This window comes from Lytechinus variegatus, chromosome 14, assembly GCF_018143015.1.
Source record: "Lytechinus variegatus isolate NC3 chromosome 14, Lvar_3.0, whole genome shotgun sequence".
In the NCBI taxonomy this organism is placed as follows: domain Eukaryota; kingdom Metazoa; phylum Echinodermata; class Echinoidea; order Temnopleuroida; family Toxopneustidae; genus Lytechinus; species Lytechinus variegatus.
The window spans coordinates 16615736-16640900 of NC_054753.1; the positions used below are offsets into that span (position 1 = coordinate 16615736).

General features: G+C 35.1%; 1 protein-coding gene across 1 annotated transcript; it reads right to left on the reverse strand.

Moving 5' to 3' along the window:
* Nucleotides 1-25157, reverse strand: LOC121428073 (WD repeat-containing protein WRAP73-like). The gene is made up of 13 exons (XM_041624651.1): nt 25038-25157; nt 15176-15271; nt 14587-14643; nt 12403-12592; nt 11612-11715; nt 9207-9293; nt 7670-7804; nt 7110-7187; nt 5567-5663; nt 4780-4905; nt 3434-3517; nt 1718-1825; nt 1-700 (listed from the first exon to the last, which is right to left on the reverse strand). The coding sequence occupies exons 1-13, from the start codon at nt 25104-25106 to the stop codon at nt 576-578; spliced, it is 1356 nt and encodes a 451-aa protein (XP_041480585.1). The 5' UTR covers nt 25107-25157; the 3' UTR covers nt 1-575.
* Between the last annotated feature and the right edge of the window lie 8 nt (nt 25158-25165).

The following is a 25165-nucleotide window of genomic DNA, read 5'->3' on the forward strand; positions in this document are numbered from 1 at the left end:
AGATAACTCAACAGTTCCTACCATTTGAGGGACGAGGGTCATAGTTGGAACAACACACTTTATTTGATCTATGTCAGGTCTGGATGAAAAATGGTAAGCGCCAATAAGATTGGACCTTCTTGTGGTATTTCTGGCCTCGCTTTTTGGATGTCCAATATAGTAATATGCAAACATTAAAGGTGTAGTGCTTAGAGCTGGTGTTGGCATTTGGGCAGAATTTTCACCAGGTGCGACATCAAACTTATATTGGGGTTGGAGTCCGTGCTGAATTATCAATAACACATACGAAGGTGTCGGTGCTAACAAACAGTCATTCCCGACAGTTACCATAGTAACGGTCAGAGGCCAGTGCTTCTATAAGCCGATCATCAATCTCAAATTTAGTCAACGTTGGCGGTTGTCAGAAGATGAACTCTGATGAAACACTTCCTGGTGTTAGAACTGGTGTTACAGCACGGATAATGCTCTCAACACCTACATGTACACTGTGCTTTGGGAATTCCCAGATCGTGCCCATTGGCAGAGACGCTTCATGCTCTGTATCTTCAGAGTTCTTTGGATGAGGTAACGGCGTATCACGTCGCTTCCTCTTCTTCGTCACCCTCCTCAGCCAGGTAACAGACACACATATGATCCTTCCCAGACAGGAGAATGGCCTTGCCTTCGGGGTGCCATGTCAACGATGTCACCTGGAAAGATGCTGGAAAATTTAACGGAAGAGAAGAATGCAACATTTTAATTTGTAACTCTCATACATTTTGTTTACACAAAGGATTGAGGCTACTGACGTAATAGAACTAGCAACTTTCAAATTCACTGTGAATCAGATGCGTGTATGTTGCACATTCCTAAAATTATTTGTCTTCATTTTTTGCTTGAAAAGTTGCAATGCTCTCAACTTAACATGGCTTGAGTAGTTCATGAAAAGAAGTGAAAATGGGGGTCAAACATACAAAATGGTTGATCATTTTATGAAATTCAATTACTTCATACTCTGTGATAGTTCAAAATCGTTCTCTATGCTTTAGAATCAAGAATTCAAAATCTTTGAATTCACTATTCAGGGAAAATTTCTTGAGGAATAGAAGATCATGCAAAGTGACACATATCAGGAATAAGATAAAAAAATATTTTTTCCTCCTCGTACTCCTTATCACCTCTATACTACATCCTATGTAACAAAGCCAATTACGTCAAGCAGTGAGATGATAAGATTCACACTCCTACAACAGAGCTACCAAGTCTCACGCATTGTGCGTGAGACTCACGCATTCAGGGTCCGTCTCACGATCTCACGCATGGCACCCATTTTTCTCACGCATCGGGACCCGACATAAATAAAAGAGAAAAAGTAGCATTATTCGCCAGATAATACGAATGGCTGACCGCCTTTGCGTCTAGCCCGGCACGCGAGACGAATCGAGAGTGCAGTCAGCGCAAAGCTAGTACGTGATACAATGAATCGCGTGCGTGCATCGCAAGGTTTTGAAGCCCATATCTCATGCGCCTTTTCGCAACGTACGAGTGTAAGTACTGGCCGCGCGCGCACAGAGACGTCGAGTCATGAAAATCTCACGCATCGCATTTTTTTAACTTGGCATCTCTGCTACAACATAGTGTGAAGATCTTCCCAGTAGGGACATCCACCACCATTCATCCAAGCAAATCCAACGACCAACCCACCACTACACCCGCCACTGTCAAATGTTTGTCTCACCTTCCGCTGGAACCTCTACTGCCACGCAGCCATCGGGTGACCACAGATAAAGCTTATTGCTTCCTGTGCACACAGCCAGACGAGCTCTGCATGGATCCCACTTAGCAGCTGAGAATGAAATGGATCGAATAACACACATCAATCCCAATATATGGGACAATGAAAACTGACATATTTGGAATATGCAGGGTTCCAAGCTTTTCAAGAAAACAAAATACCCAGATCTTTCACTGATAATTATTCAAACACATTCCCAATTTCGCATGCTTTTTTAGTTGTTGCAGTGAATTACATGTATTTTCAGTACAAAAACAATAATGTTAAACTAATTATTACCACCATAACCAATCATTCAATGGATGTTATTTTGATATGCAACAAAATATAACAGAGTCTGACTGACTGCTGTGCTTTCGACTTTTGGACTGATCAAAATTCCCTGATTTTTCCCTCATTTGAGGCATTTTCCCCTGATTTGAGGCATTTTCTATCAAATTCCCTGATTTTTTTGCCTGACTGGAAAAAAGTTAAATAATTTTCCCTGATGGACTGGGAACCCCGATATGAAAATCCAAATAGAACTTTAAAAAATACAAATTGAGAATAAAAATGATGATAATAATGATAAGAAGAGATGGAGAATGAAGGAGAAGGGGGAGGAAGACAAATGGGACAATCAAAACGACATATGAATGTGAAGATGCAAACAGAATTTACAACAAAAAATTGAGAATTAAAATGATGTGGATATTGAAGAGAATAAGAAGAGGTAGAAAAAGGAGAAGGGAGAGAAAAAGAAAAGGAGAATTAGGAGGATGAGAAGGGGGTGCCTGGGAATACCTGGCCCCTGTCTTACTAAAAGTTACGATTGATCCGATCAATCGCAAGTATGGGCGGCCAGCAACGTCAACTTGTATTATTCAGGTTTGTTCGAAATATTTTCTAGCTATGATGCATATTCATGCATTCATTGTTTTCTTGAAAATTCACTGTGCTTCTCTTTGTTTACAAAGGACATTGTGCAAATTTCCTATAGAAAAAAATATGACGCTGATGGATTTCCATAAAGTTACGATTAATCGGATCAATCATAACTTTTTGTAAGATGGGGCCCTGCTCTTTCACATCCAGAAAATGTAAAATACGTGAATACAATTATATAGCTTGTTTTCCTCCAACTTAAAGTTGGCACGTCCCTCCGTTCATTTCTTGTTTCTTTTCATTGATAAAATTGCTGCAACAAATTGTAGTTTTGATTAATTTATATTCAACATTTGTTACGAAATGTCATTGATTTGTCTGTAATATCTATTATATTGAATATGTATTGTTACTTTGATTGTATTTTGAAAAAATTGTTGAACGGAAATAAATAAATAAAATAATAATAAAAAAATAATAAAGAATAAACTGAACATTATGAACTTTCAATTCATTTATTACGATCGGTAGAACATTGTTTCAATCGATGTTACAAAATACGCAGTTTTCAATTGATATATCTGGATCCTGTTTCATAAATACCTGTTATAATAACACATGTTAACTTTCTATACCAAGTTCGCTATAACCAAATCAAATTGAATAATTTCAGTAGCTTTAAACTGTTATTGCAAATTTGTTATTATACGCATTTTTATGGAATGGTCCCCAGAATTTGATAAATTTCACTAGACTGATTTTCTTCCTTGAAGATACTTTTTTGTTTTCTTTTACCTCTCACACTTCCAACTTGAAGCAACATTGCTGCCTGAGAGAGCTTCTGCACATCCCATATCCACAATGCATTGGGCATGTTATCTGAATGGAGAATTAATAATAATAATAATAGCTGGATTTATAAAGCGCTTTTTGCCAGAGGATACAAAGCGCTGCTATTATTACCCCGGCTTTAGCTCGAGCTGCCATCACCGGCGCTCAGTGCATGCAAGGAATTAGAGATCATGTACACTCTTGGTTATACATTGTATATTCAGAACATAATTAAATGGCCTCAAAAACGTGTACAAAAAAATCAATTATGAGATCATTATCAAAGCTGGTGAATAAAAGAAAATCTGAATCTTAATAAGCTCGCCATAAGATAGGATGATCCCATTAGCAGATTTATTAATGAGAGCATTAGTTAGGATTACATTCAACTTTATCTGAATTAATATTGAAAAAAACCTCATTATTTATTAAATGAAATAACCCTTGCACCTATACTGACTGAATACAGACCTCTTGTTGTTACCTGGGGATAACTTGATAACTTTATCCATTATAGAAATTAATACTCAGATAACATGATTCTGATATCATTTTGTTACTCTTTATCCTGGATTAAAATGAATAAAATCAACATCTTCAGATAGCAAAAATATGTAAACACAAAATTTAAGGAGACAACTTGAAACCCAATCTAAGATTATTATTTCTAGAGAAAGATGATTCAACTCATCAGTCTGGAATTGGGGCAATGAGAAAATACAGAAATACGAATATCAAACTAATATTCTGAAATCATGTATTACAATATACTCAATAATCATAATAACAATATATGGCATTTATGAGGCACCAATTATCAAGTTGTCTAATCAATGGCGGACTACATTGTATATATTACCCCAGCTATAGCTCCAGCTGAGAAAGGTGCTTGTTACTTTCAAGGAGTTAATCCTGTTGGGTGTAGCCATTCACCTTACCTGGGTGAAGTGCATCATAAAAAATACATAATCTGAGTTTTATGATTAGCTTTATCCAGATTAAATTGATCAACATACCATTCATGGACAGCATAAACCTGTTATCAGGGCTGAAGGATAAGAGACTAATCCCAATTTGAAGATTAGCTTTATCTGGATTAAATTGATCAACTCACCATTCTTGGAGAGCATAAACCTGTTATCAGGGCTGAAGGATAAGAGACTAATCCCAATTTTAAGATTAGCTTCATCTGGATTAAATTGATCAACTCACCATTCTTGGACAGCATAAATTTGTTATCAGGGCTGAGGGATAAGAGACTAATCCCAATTTTAGGATTAGCTTTATGTGGATTAAATTGATCAACTCACCATTCTTGGACAGCATAAACCTGTTATCAGGGCTGAAGGATAAGAGACTAATCCCAATCTTGGGATTAGCCTTATCTGGATCAGGTTTGATACTTGGAACTGTTACTGAACCTTGCTGAACTTCATCTGTACAAATGTGATAGAAAAGAATCTTGAGGGGAAAATCCCAGTATTTTGCAATATCAAACTATGGACTAAACTCAGCCGAGATATGTGATTTATTTGTCATTAGCACAAGCTTTATTTTGATTGCAATTTACAAGTACATGTAGCTCACGCTTAAGCCTGATGTACATGAATTTAAAAAAAAGTAAAATCAATGTTAGAAAATCAAATATGTGGTCTATAATCCATAGAAAAACAAAAATTAATAATCATTATCAATCAACTGTAATAAGGACATCAGAATTTTAAAAAAATATCAAAGTAGCAATTCAGTTAAACATTTCTGGCTTTATGGATGTTTCTGTCCTAGCTACCTACAATGTAAATCTATCTACACTGCATTGGAATTGAGTATGATTGGATAACCTCTGGCAATTACAAAGTTGCCTCTAAGAACAACATTTTTGTCCTAAGAATAACACAACAATACATATTTTGGAATGAATAGATTCAATTCCTCTCAAAAACGAACATTCCTTTTGTTCCAAAATACATAACGTTTTATCTTTCATGCACTTATGAGGCCATGAAAAAGACTACCGTATTTCCTGCAGATATGATTCTTCACCAGTCCAAGGCCAAGACAAACCTGGAATCTGGCCCAAAACAATGAAGTCCTTACATTTGCTTTGTACACTGAACATTCCTCCGTCTGAGGGCCACTTCTGAGCTCCACCGTCTAACACTTGAGGTCTCTGTTCAACCTCCTTGTACACCACCTATCAAAGATAATACAGTCACTGACTTCAAATATCGTGAAATTCGTACTGGATACATCATTAACGTCATGAATTGAATGCTTGAAGGTAAATGCTAGTTTTGGTAACGATATAAAAATGAGTTTGTACAGAATCCAATGAAATGACCACCAAAGTGTCTGTTTGTATAAATAAAACGTATGTGCCAAAGGATTCTGGAAGAAATTGTGTATTGAATTGTTGAGAAATCAGCAAATAAACACAGGATTCGTGTAGAGCGTCGAGCCTGACATTCAAAGCAATAATTACAGACTGTCCCAAGTGCGCTTATCTGTGTTGGGGATCTTCAGTCTGAACATTTTTCAGTGTAGATTTCAAGATTTCACAAAGTTCAGTTCATGTAACTGTACCAGATCTAGATCCTCGATGATATACTGACAATTAAGCCTTGTTTTACAGACTTTCTCATGAACTCAGTGTTTACTGCAACTACTGGAATTTCTCTTTAAGTCTATTGTTAATCTGTAATTGTATATTGTATTTGTGTGTTGCTTTTTATCCAATTTAAATTTAAATTAAATTAATTTAAATTAAATGATTAATATAAAATGTTTTACTTCATCATTGCCTATATTAATGGATCTACTATACATTTTTTCCCTTCACTTGATTGGTCTACATGATTTTTTTTAATCAAAATGTAATCTGAGATAGCATGATACTGTGTCAATCCACTGAAAGGAATAACTGATACAATACTTATCTGAATTGATATGATATCATGACGAAAACCTCCTTTTGAGAAAAGCTATACCCCATTTTTTCCATGGACCTACTCCATGGTTTTTCTCAATCAATGCTCTTCTCCAGTACGATAAACCCTACTGCCCTATGTAAGTATCAAAAACACCTGTTTCTTGACCTCGGTCCGAAGATAACATAACAGCCCGAGCCTGGTCCTGGCAAAGCAACCCGCCATTTTTTATTCACTTACTTTCCTTATTTCGAGGTAGACTTTCTTCGTTCGATATTGAAAATGGACTAACATTGAATTTCTGAATACAATATGCCTTTGAAAACCTGATTAAATATCGAATACAATAATTTCATTCCGAAGGTCCTACTACAGGCAGAGAAGTCTTACGTAATAGCACAGCTGTTGTTTATCATTTCGTCACTGAGTCAAGGGGATTACCTGGCCAAGATGGGTTTATCGGGGTTGGAAATGTTGTTGAGATTTTTCAAATGAAAAATGGGGTATGGGACCGCACTTTGCAGTCTGAACTGCGGTATTTCTGCAAACGGGGGTTTGACGTAATGTTATACATTTTCAAATCTATTCATTCACTTATTTTCTAATCCAATCACTTCAAACATTTGAGCTGTCGGTCTCTCTGATTTTCTACTTCATTACAAAGTAATTTTCTGCTATGTCTTGGTTTCCCTTAAACTTTATACTGAACTCACCACTGCTTGGGTATCTACTGCAAGGGGATGGCTGTGTTCGACGACCGTCTTCCAAGTTATGTGATTCAAAACACGAACCTACAAGGGGGAAAAGCAATTTCAAAAATTCAGTAAATAATTTATTTCACATAACAATACAAGAAATACATGATGAATATGAAGACATGCACCTACAACCTACAAGAAATATGTGCCATTTGAAACAAAGAGTGAAAAAAGGTCCTTTTACACAAACTTATAGGACATACATGATATAAATGAAGACAGGTTGTCTCATACTTAGTTGAATACAAGTACAAGATACATGAAATTATTCAACTTATGAAAATGTTAGCTCCACCAATATGATTTGTATATACATTCTCTCTGACAACAATATTTCCCTTATACGTTGGTGAAATCCTTTTTTCAAATCATTTTAAGAGTAATGAAATGATCTTTCTATATCCCAACTATTTATTAATGTTTTCATTTGTAATCTAAATCATCCTATCTCTTTCTCAGGTTTGGTACAGTCAGCATTTCAGGCTCAATCTCACTGCTGCTCCTCCCTTACTTACCTTCTGATCATAGCTACCAATGGCAAGAAACTGACTACTTGGGGACCAGCAAACAGACTTAATGCCCAGGGCATATTCATAGGCTTTGAATGTTGCCATGCATCGACCATCGACTGAGTAGAGGAGAAGATTGTACTGAAAAAGACAAAAATGAACATGTATGATAAAAAAATATTCATAGGCTTTGATGTTGCCATGCATAGAGCATCGACCGAGTAGAGAAGAATGTACTGAAAAGACAAAATAATTTTTTTTATTCAAGTGCAAATTGAACAGCAATGGTTTAACAACCACAAAACAATATTGTAACAATACTTTTACATGGAATTTGCCAGAGATAATATATTCACTGTCATTTAATCTTACTATCTGCTTTCAAATCAATATGATATGAGATTGGTTTGGTCTTAAAGGACAAGTCCATTCCAACAAAAACTTGATTTGAATAAAAAGAGAAAAATTCAACTGTAAAATGTAAAATAAGAAAAATATGACATTTTAAATTTCGCTCATTTCACAAAACAGTTATATGCACATCTCGGTCGGTATGCAAATTAGGGAACTGATGACATCACTCACTCACTATTACTTTTGTATTCTTTTATATGAAATATTTTTATTTTCTCGTCATTGTCATGTGAAATAAAGTTTCATTCCTCCCTGAACACGTGGAATTCCATTATTTTAACATTTTTTTGCTTCAGGCAAGGAGGTCCTAATCATCAAATTCGTAAAAATTGAAATATTGTATAGTTAAAACAATAAAAAACAAAAGAAATAGTGAATGAGTGACATCATCGACTCTCTCAGTTGGATGTAACTGGCTCGTTCATATAACTATTTTGTTAAAAATAAGCGAAACTTTGAAATGTCATAACTTTCTTATTTTACATCCGATTTTGATGAAATTTTCAACATAATGCTTGTCTGATTTTTCTCTATTGATTCAAATCAACATTTTTCTGAGATGGACTTGACCTTTATCTGAGCTCGTTACTAGAGGAAATAATATATATAGGCGCTTGGGGCGATTTTGCCCCCTGAAATGTTCAAAAGCGCCCTTGAAAATCCCCATTTACTTCAATGTTAAATCTTTACTGGCCTTGAGGGGAAAATCAAATGTGTCGCCCGCAACAAATTCATACTGGCCCCACTCTTTAGACGATGGCAATGTGGTCCTTCAAAGGGCAACATATTTGATGTTTCCCTAAAGAAGAGCCAGTCAATATTATTATTATTACCTAAGGCTGTACAATGTGTCATTCAAGCTATTATTTGGAACAATTTATATGCCTGTTTGCTTATCACTCCTTCTGATTTTAGGTTATTCACAAACTTAGCGAAGAAACCCTTGCTAAGCAATTGTGACGTAAATTGTTACCTTGCAGTCGCGCATCATGCATGGTGCGCACATCCACTTAACGCATAGAAATCTTGCGTTTGGTTTTGTGTATGCACTGGCAACACCATGCATTATTTACTATGCATAGGTTCATAAACTGCTTAAAGAAAAATTATTTTTGGGCAAGCCCCTTACCTCTAATAATGAATCCCATACACAAAGTACCCTCCCGTCAGGTGACCATTCTAATCCAGCTAAATCTCTGGTATCCGTCTCAAAATGCTAGAAACGAAAGAAGAAAAAGTAAATGAGCTTGTGGAACATCAATAATGACTGGCCTTTGGAGCATAGGATCGTGTTTTGGGCTGTATGTTTTGGGTTCACAACTTCAGCTAGGTGTTGTATTGGACACCCAAATTGCCATTGTGCACTTTGGCCACAGAGGCTCGTATCCTCAAAATTCAATTTCAATTGTACCATGGTAGAAAACAATGGACTATGCAGATTTATTTCATTAACTCTTCATTTTAAAGGTCAAGTCCACCTCAGAAAAATGTTGGTTTGAATCAATAGAGAAAAATCAGACAAGAACAATGCTGAAAATTTCACCAAAATCGGATGTAAAATAAGAAAGTTATGACATTTCAAAGTTTCGCTCATTTTCAACAAAATAGTTACAGTTACATCCAAATGAGAGAGTCGATGACGTCACTCACTATTTCTTTTGTTTTTTATTGTTTAAATTATACAATATTTCAATTTTTACGAATTTGATGATTAGGACCTCATTGCCTGAAGCACAAAATGTTACAATAATGGAATTCCACGTGTTCAGGGAGGAATGAAACTTCATTTCACATGACAATGACGAGAAAATAAAAATATTTCATATTTTATATAATAAAATACAAAAGAAATAGTGAGTGAGTGATGTCATCAACTCACTCATTTGGATGTAACTGGCTCGTTCATCTAACTAGTTTGTTGAAAATAAGCGAAACTTTAAAATGCCATAACTTTCTTATTTTACATCCGATTTTTGATGAAATTTTCAGTGTTATGCTTGTTGAATATTTCTCTTTTTATTCAAATCAAGTTTTTCTTGGGGTGGACTTGTCCTTTAAGCGCACTTTGCCGAAAGCGCGCATTTAATTGGATTTAACTTTTTGTACGAGATGAAATAAGCGTAATCCATGGTTTTGTACCGTGGTACGATTGAAACCACTTGAGAATACGGGCCAGAAAGTCCAGGATGAACATTAGTTTTTTTTTGTGACTGTGCACACCATTATAATAAAAACTTACTTTTGGCTTGCAAAGTGTCTTCAATACAGAGTTGGCCAATAACTCATTATACTATTATACTATACAAGCAATAATAGCTGAATAACTGAAGAGTAGAATTTTAAATGTTACAATTACTTTTGTAATCAAAGGTTGTTCATGACAAATTGAAAGCCTGCCAGATACATCAACAAGAAATATATCGTCACACGCACCACGAACCGTCCTCTCTGCGCACTGCGAAAGTTAAGCGCACTGTATCTATTCCACGAACCGTCCTCTCTGTTACGTTGCCCACTGTGGGGTAAATAATTAACTTCAAGAAAATATAAAGATACGGGATGAAACTTTGGAACCGGAACTTTTTAACAAAGACACTGGTAAATAATTTGCTCTCCTAGTAGGTGCACTTATTGCTGGTTTAAAAAAAACCTTTTCTTTAAATGCGTTTTCTGCAAAAGTAACTTTCGCATAGAAGTGCACAGAGAGGACGGTTCGTGGTGCGTGCGACGATATGCAAGCCCATGAAGCAAGAGTACTGCACTGTGATTTATGTATTACTAAATTTCTTGAATTCAACAAAAAAGTCATAAAAAAGAAAAACAAAATAAACAAAACATTCATTACAGGGATAACAAATGCTTTGCATACATACTTTGTATATTTATAGATATTTTTATTCTTTGTTGCTGTTGTGAGTTTATACTCTAGATCTTTATAACAGATTCACCCTGTAATATTATAAGTAACAAGTAAATACATAAATGAAAATAAATAAATAAACAAACAAATGAATAAATGAATAAATAAATAATAAATGAATGAATAAATAAATAAATAAATAAATAAATAAATAAATAAATAAATAAATAAATAAATAAATAAATAAATAAATAAATAAATAAATAAATAAATAAATAAATAAATAAATAAATAAATAAATAAATAAATAAATAAATAAATAAATAAATGAATTGAATTGAATTGAAATGAAATGAAATGAAATGAAATGAAATGAAATGAAATGAAATGAAATGAAATGAAATGAAATGAAATAAAATAAAAAAAATAAAATAAATAAATAAATGAATGAATGAATAAATAAATAAAGTGGTTACTTTTTTGGAGAAAAAAATATCAAATAAACTTGATTTACTCAAAATACAGGCCTAACATTTTTTTTTACTGTATTCATTTTATTGACTTCCAGGGCTCACATGCTCATATTTGAAATTTTTTTTTCAGTATCTTTTTATATTTCTTGTATAGTTGTTCAAGTTCAGAACCAAATCAATAGATCAAATGAAATTACTCACTTTAACAAGTTGCCATGTATTACAAGCAAATACACTGATGAAATCCTTGCAGTCCCTTCTCTCAGCTAGCGCCATGTACTTGCCATCTTTAGTGAAATGCATTCCTGGGATAAATAGATTGATTTAACATAGATAAGATCCTCATACAAAAAAAAGAATCACATAATAAACAAATTTGTTAGTTACACATAAAGCAACACAACACCATAATTCAACACCACGTCATAATTCATTATGCAACTTTTAGTAAATACATGTATGTACAGTATAAAACCGTTCTCCAGCTTTAATATAGCAAATAAAATGATATGAAATTCCTAGTTTATCCAATTATCACTAATATCTGCATCCATGAACTTGCGTGTATCAAAGAATATACAATTTTTTCACAACTGAAGTTCTTCAAAATAATTTTACAAAATTCATACAATATTAACAATAAGTAATAATTCATTTATAAGTGAAGTATTCCACAAAATACAAAAATGTAGCATTTGAAAAGAGCCCCCAAAATGCAAAAAGTAGCCCCCAAAGGTGGAAATGGAGCCCCAAAAATTTTACAAAAAATTGGAAATGGAGCCCCCGAAGAAAAATAATCAATTTTTTCCCTAAACTGAACAATTACAAAACTTTGATCAATCTACAGACATGTATTTGGTTACTGAAATCTTAAGACTGCTTTCATTTTCATCTATAACATCTATTATCATCTATAACATGAAGGAAAAAAAATATATTTAGAACTTACATTTATCTGGGCAAAATCAAATGACCGGAAATTGAATACTGACCTTGCTTTGCCTCTTTAGGATACTTGATATAGGACACTGACCGATTGACCAATGACCAGACCGTGATCCTCAGGTTGAACTCGGCTGTGGTCAAGATATGACGTCCATCAGCACTCCATCTCACACTGACCAGTCCGGCTGACCCTTCATCTATCTTGCATGTCCATTCAGGCTGCTCCAATGACCATACCTACAATATACAAATGACAGAATACATCGGGGGGGGGGGGGGGGCGTTTCATGAATGGTCATGTCAGACGTTTTGTCTGACAAGTTGTTTTATCCGACATTAAAACAATTTGAAAAAATTGTCAGATCTCACAACTTGTCAGACAAAAATGTTGATGAAATGCTCCCCTGAAGAGAGATGTTGATTGGTTGAAAATCAAGTTGCGCACGATTTTTAGAGTTGCGATGGATTGCAAATCTTTCTGTAATGGGCCCCTGATCAAGAACATTCCAGTATTTTGAAGGCTGAAAATCGGTATTTTGGTAAGAAAATCAGTATTTTCACAGAAGTAACATAAGACAACACATAAACTGAGACTTTAGAAATCAGTCATTTGCATGAAGCCACCAGAATTCTTTCTCATTTTTCAGTAATGACTACTGGAATCCAGTACCGGTATTACAAGTACTTGGCAGCTATACCTGAACCAAGTAAACAATCTTGAGACAACAAGCAGTATTGTTATTTCATTTTAAACATATAAACAGCAAATTTCATAGTGTGTTGTAGGAAGAAAGCAGAAAGCCAAAAAATTCATTGAGAGATATAAGAAAAAAATACACAGAGGTTGCTTTTAATAAACTGAGAACAGTATAGAACAAGAAAGAGAATGTGTAATCAAGAATGCAAATGTCTGTAAACAATTCAAAAGAGATGCATTAATTTAATGCTCAGAGATGCTAACTGATAGCTCAAAAAAATCCTGAAAACCCAGGCCGGGGGTCCAGGGGCCCGCCCAGGCCCAGGGCCCCTGGCGGGGTCAAGGGCGAAGCCCCCTGAAGCTGGAACGTTTTCTTATTCTTTAGAGGGCTGAAATCATTAATCTACAGTAGTACATAACAAATAATTAATGACATAATAAACTTCATATCATAGGCAAGAAAGGTGCTCAAAAAAAAAAATCATGTAACCCGTACTCATTACGGTACGGGTTAACCTGCTGCGGGTTAATATGCTGCGGCCAATGGGTGCGACTCGGGACGGGTGTATGTAGCAGCTGGGGTGCCCTTTTTCACTCACTGTACTCATCAACAAGACAATCCTATACTATTGAAAATCCATAAATCACAATTTCTATCAAAATGATGGATAGTTCACACATATGAATTGATGAATACGCACCAGAGAACACATATTTCATGGTAGCAAATAGGTTTTCAGCTGAAATCCCGCGGCAGACAACCGATCACTCACGCAGCAGCAGGCAATTGCAGCCATACCGGGCCGTGCTTCGAGCGGTTCTACCGGGCGATCGCCCGACTGGGATAGCGCTGACACCCGTATCCCTGCAGGGTATAGGGCGGCGTTTGCAACTGCTACAATGTATTGCTCGCGCGTACCGTGCAAGTACAGTACCAGCTAAACTTCATGCTGCGCACAACGCTAATAATTTTCCGTCTGCGCAAATTGGCCATCCAAAATTGAAATTGCGCTCTCCGTAGCGAACTCCGTGACAAGATTAGGAGGGGAAAATTTTACGGATTTCACTTTGACAATCGATTTTTTTTTCCGGAATATTTTTCAGCAAAGGAAAAAATCCGGAATTCCGGAAAAATCCGGAAAATTAGCAACTCTGAATGCTAAAAAAATGAATTTAAAAATGATGATGATGATGATAATTATCATTGTCATTTTTATCATCTTCATTATCATGATGAAAATATTTTCTATCTTTGCAAAACATCATCACCATAATCATTATCATAATCAAGATGATGCTGCTGATAATGGTAAGGATAATAATTATATATTTTTTTAATAATATAGGGTATTGGGTATTCATAGTGCGCACATATCCACCTTGTTAGGTGCTCAAGGCGCTCCTATATTACCTATAAGCTAGGCGTTCAGAGCGCACACAGCTTCTGAAGGAATTACTTCCTACCGGTACACATTTACCTCACCTGGGTTGAGTGCAGCACATTGTGGATAAGTTGCTTTTAATCTACTCTTACCTGCACTATCCCTCTCTTGAACATCCCACATAAAATAAATTTGGAATCTGAAGACCACTGTAAAAAGAAAACAATACCAAGAAGTTATTTTTTATCAGCCCTGTCATAAACAGATACTGCAGTAATAATGTGTACCAAATGAAAAAACCTTGAAAGAATTCATCCATAAGTTTGAACCTTGTGTCAGCCAACTTCCTCGGTCTCAATCTGACACAGTTCGCGTCCAGACCTCGCAAGTACTCAATTCAGTTAACCCAAAACCCACCAAGGCAAAAACCTCATGAAAGCTACTCCACCTCTTTCATTTTCATCAACTGATATACATGTATATTGACTAATCAATATTCATTGAATATTCCTGGTCAAATGGGGAAAATGTTGCTTATGAATTTACACGAGTCCAGCTTGTGTCTCATTTATATACAAGAATAAAATAAAATCTAGAAATAATAATGATCTGCCATGGACTGGAGTCATTTGTACTCTATTTCATTCAAAAATGGTGAATTATAAACCTCCCCTACTTTCTGAGTATCACAATAACAAACCTTCAAAGGAGATCTGATTAAAAAAATATCAAGTAACTAACCTCCAAACACTGGATTGCATCAAGACATGTGTAAAGCTGAAGAATCTGTAGAGTATGCACATCTCGTACAATCAGCCGATACTGGACACAACTCGCCTGTTAAATACAACAAATTATTTATAATAACGTAATAAATTCTAATATTTGTAAAATAAGAATTTTTATCTATAAATGATGGAAGTACGTCATACATAGGCAGTTCAAGGGTCGACGCTATTGTATTTCCATTGTTTACATGTGGATCGAGGGGTCTATGCGGCATCGGTTAGGTAAGAAATCATTATTTTTTTACATTTTTATTTAAAATTTTTTAAAACCTTCCTACGCATTAGGTGTAGGAATTAATGAAATTAACGTATTTCGAGCGATCATGTTATGAAATGATGGATTTCCTAGAGAAATCCATCTTTAAGTCTTTATATAATCTTCGCTTAAGACACTATGGCTAAAGTGTCAAGACGTCAATGATGAAGAAGTATATGACAGTATATAAAAACATCCTCATTGCATCCTCAAGACTAGGTTTGTCACCAGTCCATTCACTGCCGTTTATTAATATTACGTCAGCACTTCCACTCCCATTGACTTTGTACATGAGTGCACACACAAACGTGTATGAAAAGAGAGCCAAGACTAATTTCACTAAATGGCCCTTCTTTTCATCTTATTTTATAAAGTTTGAGTTTTTCCTTTCCAGTTTCTTCTAATTATTTTCATTCATTCCTTGAATCCTTATCATTGACATTGTTCTTCATCTCTTTTTTTACTTTCTCTGCACTTTTTCTTTATATCTTTTTTGCTTTTTTCTGACGACTAACCTTCCTTGACTTGCTTGCATTTGTAAATTTTGCAGATTTAGGCCTATGTACGAACGTTAGGTTTTACGATTTTCATTTGTGAAAAAAACTTTCCTAACTTCTTCAGTCTTTATTTTATTGTTCGGCCTTATCGTCATCCAAGTCACTGGGGACAAACTTGAGACACACCTAAAATATCAGCAATCTTTCAATAGAATCCATGGTTGGAAGATTTTCAAAAAATATCTATTGTTTGCGATGCGAACAGTGCGAAGCTTCTCACTGAGCAGGGACTTCCTTCCACCATACGTTTTCCCATTGACACAATAACAACTGACTCGGACACTTTTTCAAACGACAAAAATAGTTTTTTTCTTTTCACTCCTGTGGCGGTATATTCTTCAAAGTTGATGAAACAATGATCAAAACACTAAATAAGACAAAATAATAACACTAAAAACACTATTTAACTGTCTAAATACTCCTCGTGATCCGAGTCCCCTTCCCATGTTGAGTTCGTCTAATTTCCCATAGGAGGGGACTTGGATAACGAGGAGTACTACATGTATTAGTCGTTATCCAAGTCCCCTCCTATGGGAAATAGAACTCAACACGGGAAGGGGACTCAGATCACGAGGAGTATTTAGACAGTTACCGGTAAATAGTGTTTTTTAATGTGATTTTCATTGACTTTAATGATTCTTATTATCCAAAATATTCATTAATCATGTCTATTAAACTGTCTAAAAGTGGCAGAGTGGTTTTGAAGAGGAGGGAAATGAGGGGTAGATGAATATCAACGGGTTAATTGCCGTTTTGTATTTTTAGGAGAGGGGACTTGGATCACGAGTAATAGTACTCCTTGTTATCCAAGTCCCCTCCTATGGGAAATTGGACGAACTCAACACGGGAAGGGGACTCGGATCACGAGGAGTATTTAGACAGTTAAATAGTGTTTTTAATGTGATTTTCATTGATTTTAATGATTCTTATTATCGAAAATATTCATTAATCATGTCTATTAAACTGTCTAAAAGTGGCAGAGTGGTTTTGAAGAGGGAAATGAGGGGTAGATGAATATCAACGGGTTAATTGCTGTTTTGTATTTTTAGGAGAGGGGACTTGGATCACGAGTAATAGTACTCCTCGTTATCCAAGTCCCCTCCTACATGTATGGGAAATTGGACAAACTCAACACGGGAAGGGGACTCGGATCACGAGGAGTATTTAGACAGTTAAATAGTGTTTTTAATGTGATTTTCATTGATTTTAATGATTCTTATTATCGAAAATATTCATTAATCATGTCTATTAAACTGTCTAAAAGTGGCAGAGTGGTTTTGAAGAGGAGGGAAATGAGGGGTAGATGAATATCAACGGGTTAATTGCCGTTTTGTATTTTTAGGAGAGGGGACTTGGATCACGAGGAGTATTTAGACAGTTAAATAGTGTTTTAATGTGATTTTCATTGATTTTAATGATTCTTATTATCGAAAATACTCATTAATCATGTCTATTAAACTGTCTAAAAGTGGCAGAGTGGTTTTGAAGAGGAGGGAAATGAGGGGTAGATGAATATCAACGGGTTAATTGCCGTTTTGTATTTTTAGGAGAGGGGACTTGGATCACGAGGAGTATTTAGACAGTTAAATAGTGTTTTTAATGTGATTTTCATTGATTTTAATGATTCTTATGATAAAAAATATTATTATTATTATTATTATTACTTATCATTTGTACTGCGCTTTTCCCATTAGGCCCAAAGCACTTACAATGTAAGATGTAATATTTCAAAAACTACAAAGTATTAAACAGATAAGTTTTTAATGACTTTTTGAAGATTGCTAATGATGGAGACTGTCTAATTATTAGTGGCAGGTTGTTCCAGGATTTTGAAGCCGACACCGTAAAAGTTCTGTCACCGGCTAATGTACGAGTTAATGAATATGTGAGGCGAAGGTGATCACTGGCCGATCTAAGAGCTCTAGTTGGTGTATACAGATTCAAGCAGTTACTTAAATACTGTGGAGCCTGTTTATTCAGTGTTTTGTAGACAATCAAGAGTAATTTGAACGTAATTTCTCTGTTTGAAAGGAAGCCAGTGAAGAGAGTTAAAGAGTGGTTGGGAAGGATGATCACGGGAAACCTGTAAAATTAATCGTGCTGCCCAATTTTGTAGTCGTTGAACACGGACTAATTGATTAGAGGGAATTGTAGAAAGGAGCCCATTGCAATAATCAATACGAGACAGAACCAATGAACGAACAGCATTGTGACAGGCAGACTGGTCAATAAACCTTCTGATTCTAGAAATGTTCCTTAGATAAAAAGTGACTGTGCTACAGATATGAGAGATATGGTACGACATTGACATGCGGGAATCAAATATGACACCAAGGTTTCGTATTTTTTCTGATGGTCTAATGAGTGTACCATCAACATCAAGTTGAACATTTGGAAGATTGCGCAAGTTATAAGTAGAGGCCGCAACAAAAAATTCAGTTTTATTGTCATTTAGTTTTAGTTTATTCACTATCATCCACTGTCTTATATCTGATATACAATTCTGGAGTTTAACCAGTGCATTATTGAGAGCTCCAGGAGTCTTCGGATCAAAAGAAACATATAATTGTATGTCATCAGCGTAAAAATGATAATTGATACAGTGATTTCGAATGATATCACCAACTGGAAGAGTATATATTGAGTAGCCTATGGGTCCGACTATTGACCCCTGAGGGAGTCCAAATTCTAGAGTTATGGGATTTGACAATGTGCCATCAATATCAACTTGCGAAGTCCATCCAGACAGGTATGATTGAAACCAGGATAAGACTGTGGACCTAATGCCTATTCTATTGAATAACCGGGATATGAAAATGTTATGATCTATTGTATCAAACGCGGCAGATAAATCTAACAGCACCATGAAAACTACATTATTAGAGTCGAGAGAAAACATGTCATTTTTTACTTTGATCAGAGCAGACTCGGTGCTGTGACCTGGCCTATAGGCAGATTGGAGAGGATCAAGAATATTATTAGATTCAATATGATCAGCTAGTTGAGTACATGCCGCCTTCTCGATGAGTTTACCTAGAAATGATAAGTTTGAGACCGGTCTATAATTACTGATATCATTTACGTCCAACCCTGATTTCTTCAAAAAAGGTTTGATGATTGCTGAATGTGCTTGATCAGGGAAAATACCTGTGGAAAGAGATTGATTGATTACATTTGTGAGCAATGGTAATAAATGAACGATGTTTTCTTTCAAAATCCATGTAGGAATGGGGTCAAGACGAGAGGATTTAGTAGCAGAAGACATGATTCTGGATACATTTGACTGAGAAAGCACCTGAAATTCTGTGAAAAGTGGAATAGTTTGGTTTTCAATATCAGTAAAATGAATGTTAACAGGTACAGTACATGCATCAAGTTCAGCTCTTATTCTCCTTATCTTGTTAACAAAAAACGAAGAGAATTGATGAGCTAATCTGGCTGCAGATTCATATAAGGGAAGTTGATTCGACTTCTTGTTCAAAAGTGAATGAATGATCTGATATACCTCCTTGACAGAACACGAGCCTAACTTATCTTTCAAAAAATCTTCTTTAGCGGTATCAATGATTTGGCATACATTCCTATTAGCTTCTATGAACAATGTGCGATCTGAGTCTAGTCGTGTTTTACGCCATATACGTTCTGCTTTACGTCGGTGCTGGCGAGCAACAAGTACAGACTGATTAAACCAGGGTCTACGTCGCTTCAGAGGGCGGGACTTGGTTGAGGATGGTGCACAGGTATCCAATACCTTAGTGACGCCAGAAACATACCAGTCAAAAAGAGACACATTATCTAAATCTTCTGGTTGAGATGAAACTAAGTCAAGTAAAGCATTACTGAATTGAGCTTTATCAATCTTGCGGTAATTACGTAAGGAAGAAGTAACAGAGACTGGGTCTGATTTCTGATGAGCCAGTAAAAAATGAATCATATAATGATCAGAAATACAAGTGTCAAATGTGTGACATTGTAAGATAACTGAATCATCTCTGGTAAAAACTAGATCTAAAGTATGACCAAGATTGTGGGTTGGGCCTTGGACATGCTGAGTGAACCCAGCTGAAGAGATGGTGTTCCTCATCTGAAGCACATCATTTTTATTCATGTCTTCCCAATGGACATTGAAATCACCTAATAACACCAATTTATTATTCAATAATCATCTCTAGGAAACTGTCTAAAAGTGGCAGAGTGGTTTTGAAGAGGAGGGAAATGAGGGGTAGATGAATCAACGGGTTAATTGCCGTTTTGTATTAGGAGAGGGGACTTGGATCACGAGGAGTAGTATATACTGTTTTAATTCAATTCTATCGATCTTAATAATTCATCATCGAAAATCAAGTGACTTAGTAGTTTAATTCGGATGAAGGGGGACTTGAATCACGAGGAGTAATTATACAGATATTCTTTTTACCTGACGACATAAAGCAATGGAGACAGTTCAGAGGGAGATATGCAATTTGATTTATTTAGTAAAAACATGATAGATGAAATAAAGCATAATCATGACTGGATCACTGAGATCGGAAGAACAATCGACCAAGAAAAACCGCTTTGGAATTGCATAGGCTGCATTAGTCTGCAATTTTATTCAATCTGTATAGAAAAAACAGAAATGAATGCATCATAAGTATTTGTTCAATATTTGCACAAATAAATGTTGACTTTGATTTTACATATCAAATATCTCGAGTCATTTTGTCATTTATATAGAAAATGAACAATAAATTGTAAGTCAAAGGCTTTCACCTCAATACGAATAGATATGAGGCCTCTAGTCTTAGCCATGTCATAATTTGCATGTACTTTTCAAATGTGGAAAAGCAAACGTTTGGTGTATAACAAAACACTAACTTTTATGGGTATGCTTTTTGCATAAATTAAAGAACTTCATCCTTATTGAAGCTCACACATATTATTCTAAATTACGAGAATCACAAGTGCTTCATCTCGTTAATTATGCTTAACTTGCCTGTCATTTTAATATGACTGACTTTTTGTGTGTCACTTTAAATTTAAGTCTTGCATCCAAAGACACATTCATAAATAAACACACCAGTCTTGAATAAGACTAATCAAATAAAACCTGCGTTACACGCATTCCATTTGATCATTTAAAGCTAAAAAAAATATGGCTTGGCAATTTCTAATTACATGAGCCTATTTCCTTAAGCTCAAATAGCATTTAACCTCCAAAAGAAACATTTGACCTTGAGCTAACCTTCACACTTCCTTGAAGGATAATCTAAGTGTGACTTATGTAAATGTATATAAAAAGTAGACGTATCTGCAACGCATCATTTCTATGCTTGTTATAGATTTTATACAAAACAATACACAAACTATTGTTTCTATCTTTTTGATAAATAACTCACAATTGCTTGGCTTTTATCCTTTGTATCAAAGCTAATAAAAAAGTTAATGGCCTATTATCAAAAACCTATCCCTAAACAAGTAGGCTTTCATTGATAAATTATAAGCCTCAGAATATCAATATGACACTTCATCGTTCATATCAACGTAAAATTCAAACTTCCTTTTCTATCTGTTTCCACAAATTAATCGAAACCTTCAGTCAATATGAAAACTATCGGTATCTTTTTATATGAAACGACTCATTCATTGTTTCATGTTTGTTTATCTGAGAATGTAGTCTTCTAACCACTCTATGTTTGTAAAATAAATAATCGTTCTATCAAACAGAATTCTGAACCATTTCTAAATTGACCTTATGAAATTCAATATCTTTTATCATAAAATGAGCGACATTTATCTCCATGTCATGTCTGTTTTATACCAAATTGATACATGTTATAATTTCAACTCGACCTACGTGTACGAGTACCAATATCGGTCACGTATCGCTTCATTGTGTATGCACAGCGAATTACCGTATCGTACTACGCACACATAGGTCAAGTAAATTCCAGTTTTCTTCTATATCCAACCAAAATATACATTTCTGGTTTATACATAATTATTAAATGATAATTTATCTTTACACTCACTTCTTGGGCGGCATTTCTCGGCAACTAAATTTCATCATAAGATGACTTTCATCTTTCAAACATCCCTTCAGCTTGAACATAACATGGCTTCTGCGAACACGTTTTCTACAGAACAAATTAGCATAAATTCCGAACGACTTCATGGTAGCCGTAAAATTTCCAATGGTGTCTCGTAAAAAGGAAAAGGAAAAATTGGGAGATTCACAACAAAACAATGACAAACATATATTGAGATTTATTTATATAGCATAATTAAAAAGTACGACGAAATGAAGCTATATACTGAAAAGAAGTTGATGCAATTCTGATTTATTTAGTAAATTAGGGATAAACGAAATAAAGCAATGCCTGAAGAGGGATATACTCGGGGCCGATTTATTAAGTAGATAGAAATGTAAACGAGATAAAGCAAATTTGATAGTGTGAGAAACATAAAAAGATGAATATAATCTTGATTTATGTATATGAAAAGTACTAGTTACGAAATAAAGCAATGGAAATTTAAAGAAAAAGATGCAATTCTGATTTATTTAGTAAATCATGAATAGACGAAATAAACCAATGGAGACTGAAGAGGGATAGGGACTATTGATTTATTTAGTAAAAACACAGACGAAATAAAGCAATTTTTTTTAGTGAGAAACATAAAAAAAGATGAATATAATCATGATTTATTTATATGAAAAGTGCTAGTTTACGAAACAAAGCAATAGAGATTGAAAAGAGGATTCAATTCTGATTTATTTAGTAAATTAGGAATCAACGAAATAAAGCAATTGAGACTGAAGAGGGATATACTCGGGGCCGATTTATTGAGTAAAAATGTAAACGAAATAAAGCAAATTTCATAGTGAGAAACATAAAAAGATGAATATAATCATGATTTATTTATATGAAAAGTATGGCATTATCGTGATATAGTGAACCACCGTTCACTTCATACAGCAGCGCTTTATTCAGTCACACGCACGGTTCCCTATTTCCACCTCCATTCACTTTGTACACAAGTGCGCGTACACAAATCTACGAGTGGTTCCCAAAACCACGATTTGGCCAAAAGTACTAATTTACGAACTAAAGCAATAGAGATTGAAAAGAAGCAGATGCAATTCTGATTTATTACGCCAATAAAGTAAAGACCAAAGATTGTAGAACGCCGCGTACGTGGCGCTCTACAATCTTTGGTTGAGACTGAAAAGAGACACGTTTTACGTTGTGAAAAATTGTCCGTGGATCCGAGTCAGCGACTTGGATCAGATAATGCCTATTGTTCTGAGTTATTTACAGTACAGTATGGTCAGTTCCCCCATGTCTGCGCGGTCTCCCAAGTCTGCGCACCCGCGTATCTGCGCGATTCTTGTTACAGAAGATACGCAACGAGCACGAATTTTACACATGCACTACATAGACAGGCATTCATAAAAAAAATCCGACTCAAAATGGTGGAAAAATAATGAATTCAGGGCATTTCATGTGACGGCCTCAAAATGTACATGTAGCCTTTGTCATCAAAATCCCTGAATCGTGTGCAAAGTGAATGAGTGCGCAGACATGGGGAACCATTTTTTTTCAATCTGAAAGTGACTGCCCGAGGTTTTTTCAAGAAAATCCTATATTTCCTTTCATTTTTTAACGAGAAATTTATTTTGGTAGGGGGTTAATCTTAACAATATAAGGAACACTATTAACCAAAAGATTTCATGAAATAGGACGAAATTCATGTTAAATCTTAACTCAAATTGTTAGGTGCGCAGAATTGGGGCCCACCATTATACTGTAAACTTGTACAACTGATGTGGCGTATATCTGGTGATGTGCTAATCAAATACATTTAGGATTGGGAAAGGAAATGCCGGCGCTTCCTGGGGCCCGTTTCTCAACACCGTCATAAGTCTAACTTCTTGACTAAATCGGAGATAGTGAGCTACTTGTCCGCTAACCGTTTCACGAAGCCCTCTTTACCAAGATCGGGTACAACAACCTCACTAAATATTTATGACACCTCCGAACCTGTCCTAACTTCTTTCTTAATGACGTAGTGGCATCACGTGGGTAGACTATGACATGCAAAAGTGCTTAGAAATTTTAAAATTATAATCTTACGTAATCAATCATAGAGGTTGAAATTACATCACAAAACAAGTGGGATAATGCATTCAATGATAATTGTAATACAAATAAACTAGAAAAACTGTTGTTAAACGCCACAAAACCATTCATTTTGAAATAGTAAAATGATTTAATCGATAAAGATTCTACCACGTCAGGCCATCCATAACTGAACTCGTATTTGTTGTTTTCAGACCCCTATTAACAGTTGGATAAATTCTATCTCTAATTTATGCATATAATTTGTCAAATATCGTATGTTTCAGTATCAATAATTAAAAATGTTTCGTTAAATTATATTTTGATGACGTTTAGAATCATAAAAGACCGTATAATTATCATCATTTTACAAAGAAAAAAACATTATGGTTTACTTTCGTAAACTATTGAAATTGGATATCCCGGGGGTACCCATCTCAACGTCCACAAGTGATTTTATAGTCATGAAATGAATTATTCATGATTTAATTTTCTCTGCAATTGAATGCTCCAGTATTCATGGTCTAGGTATGTATGATGCATAATTCACGTGTGCTATTATTTTGAAAAGATTTATTTCCCAATTTATCACAATATTTGCAATTTTGTCATAATTTTTAATTTTGAAAATTATGATATTTTGTTACTAAGGCTACGTCTCGTCTGCTCTTTTTACCGATAGTATCGATATCAAGGTATTCTAGTTAGGAAGCCTTCCGAGAAACAGGTTTAGTAAGATTGGAACTAACTCCGTGGTTGGTGGATAAAGATATGACTAACTTGTCCATGTGTTGAGAAACGGGCCCCTGATGAACTTTTTAACTATTTTACAGACATGAATTTCAATACATGGGACAAAATAAACATCATAGGCTAAATATTTCCGGGAAATATTTGTCTTACCAAGCACTGTCCATCAGGTGAAAATTTCGAAAGATGACCATTCTGTTTAAACAACTCCGAAAAGTTCATGATTTATATGGAAAAGGCAAATGCCTCTCAAATAATAAATAATTTCGAAGAGACAGAGG

Coding starts and splice junctions, on each gene's coding strand:
- LOC121428073 (XM_041624651.1), bottom strand. CDS start 25,106: ATGAACTTTTCGGAGTTGTTTAAACAGAATGGTCATCTTTCGAAATTT. Junction 7,805..9,206: donor TATGGGATTCATTATTAGAG/GTAAGGGGCTTG, acceptor TGTCTTTTTCAG/TACAATCTTCTCCTCTACTC. Junction 701..1,717: donor AGTAGAGGTTCCAGCGGAAG/GTGAGACAAACA, acceptor TAAATTTTCCAG/CATCTTTCCAGGTGACATCG.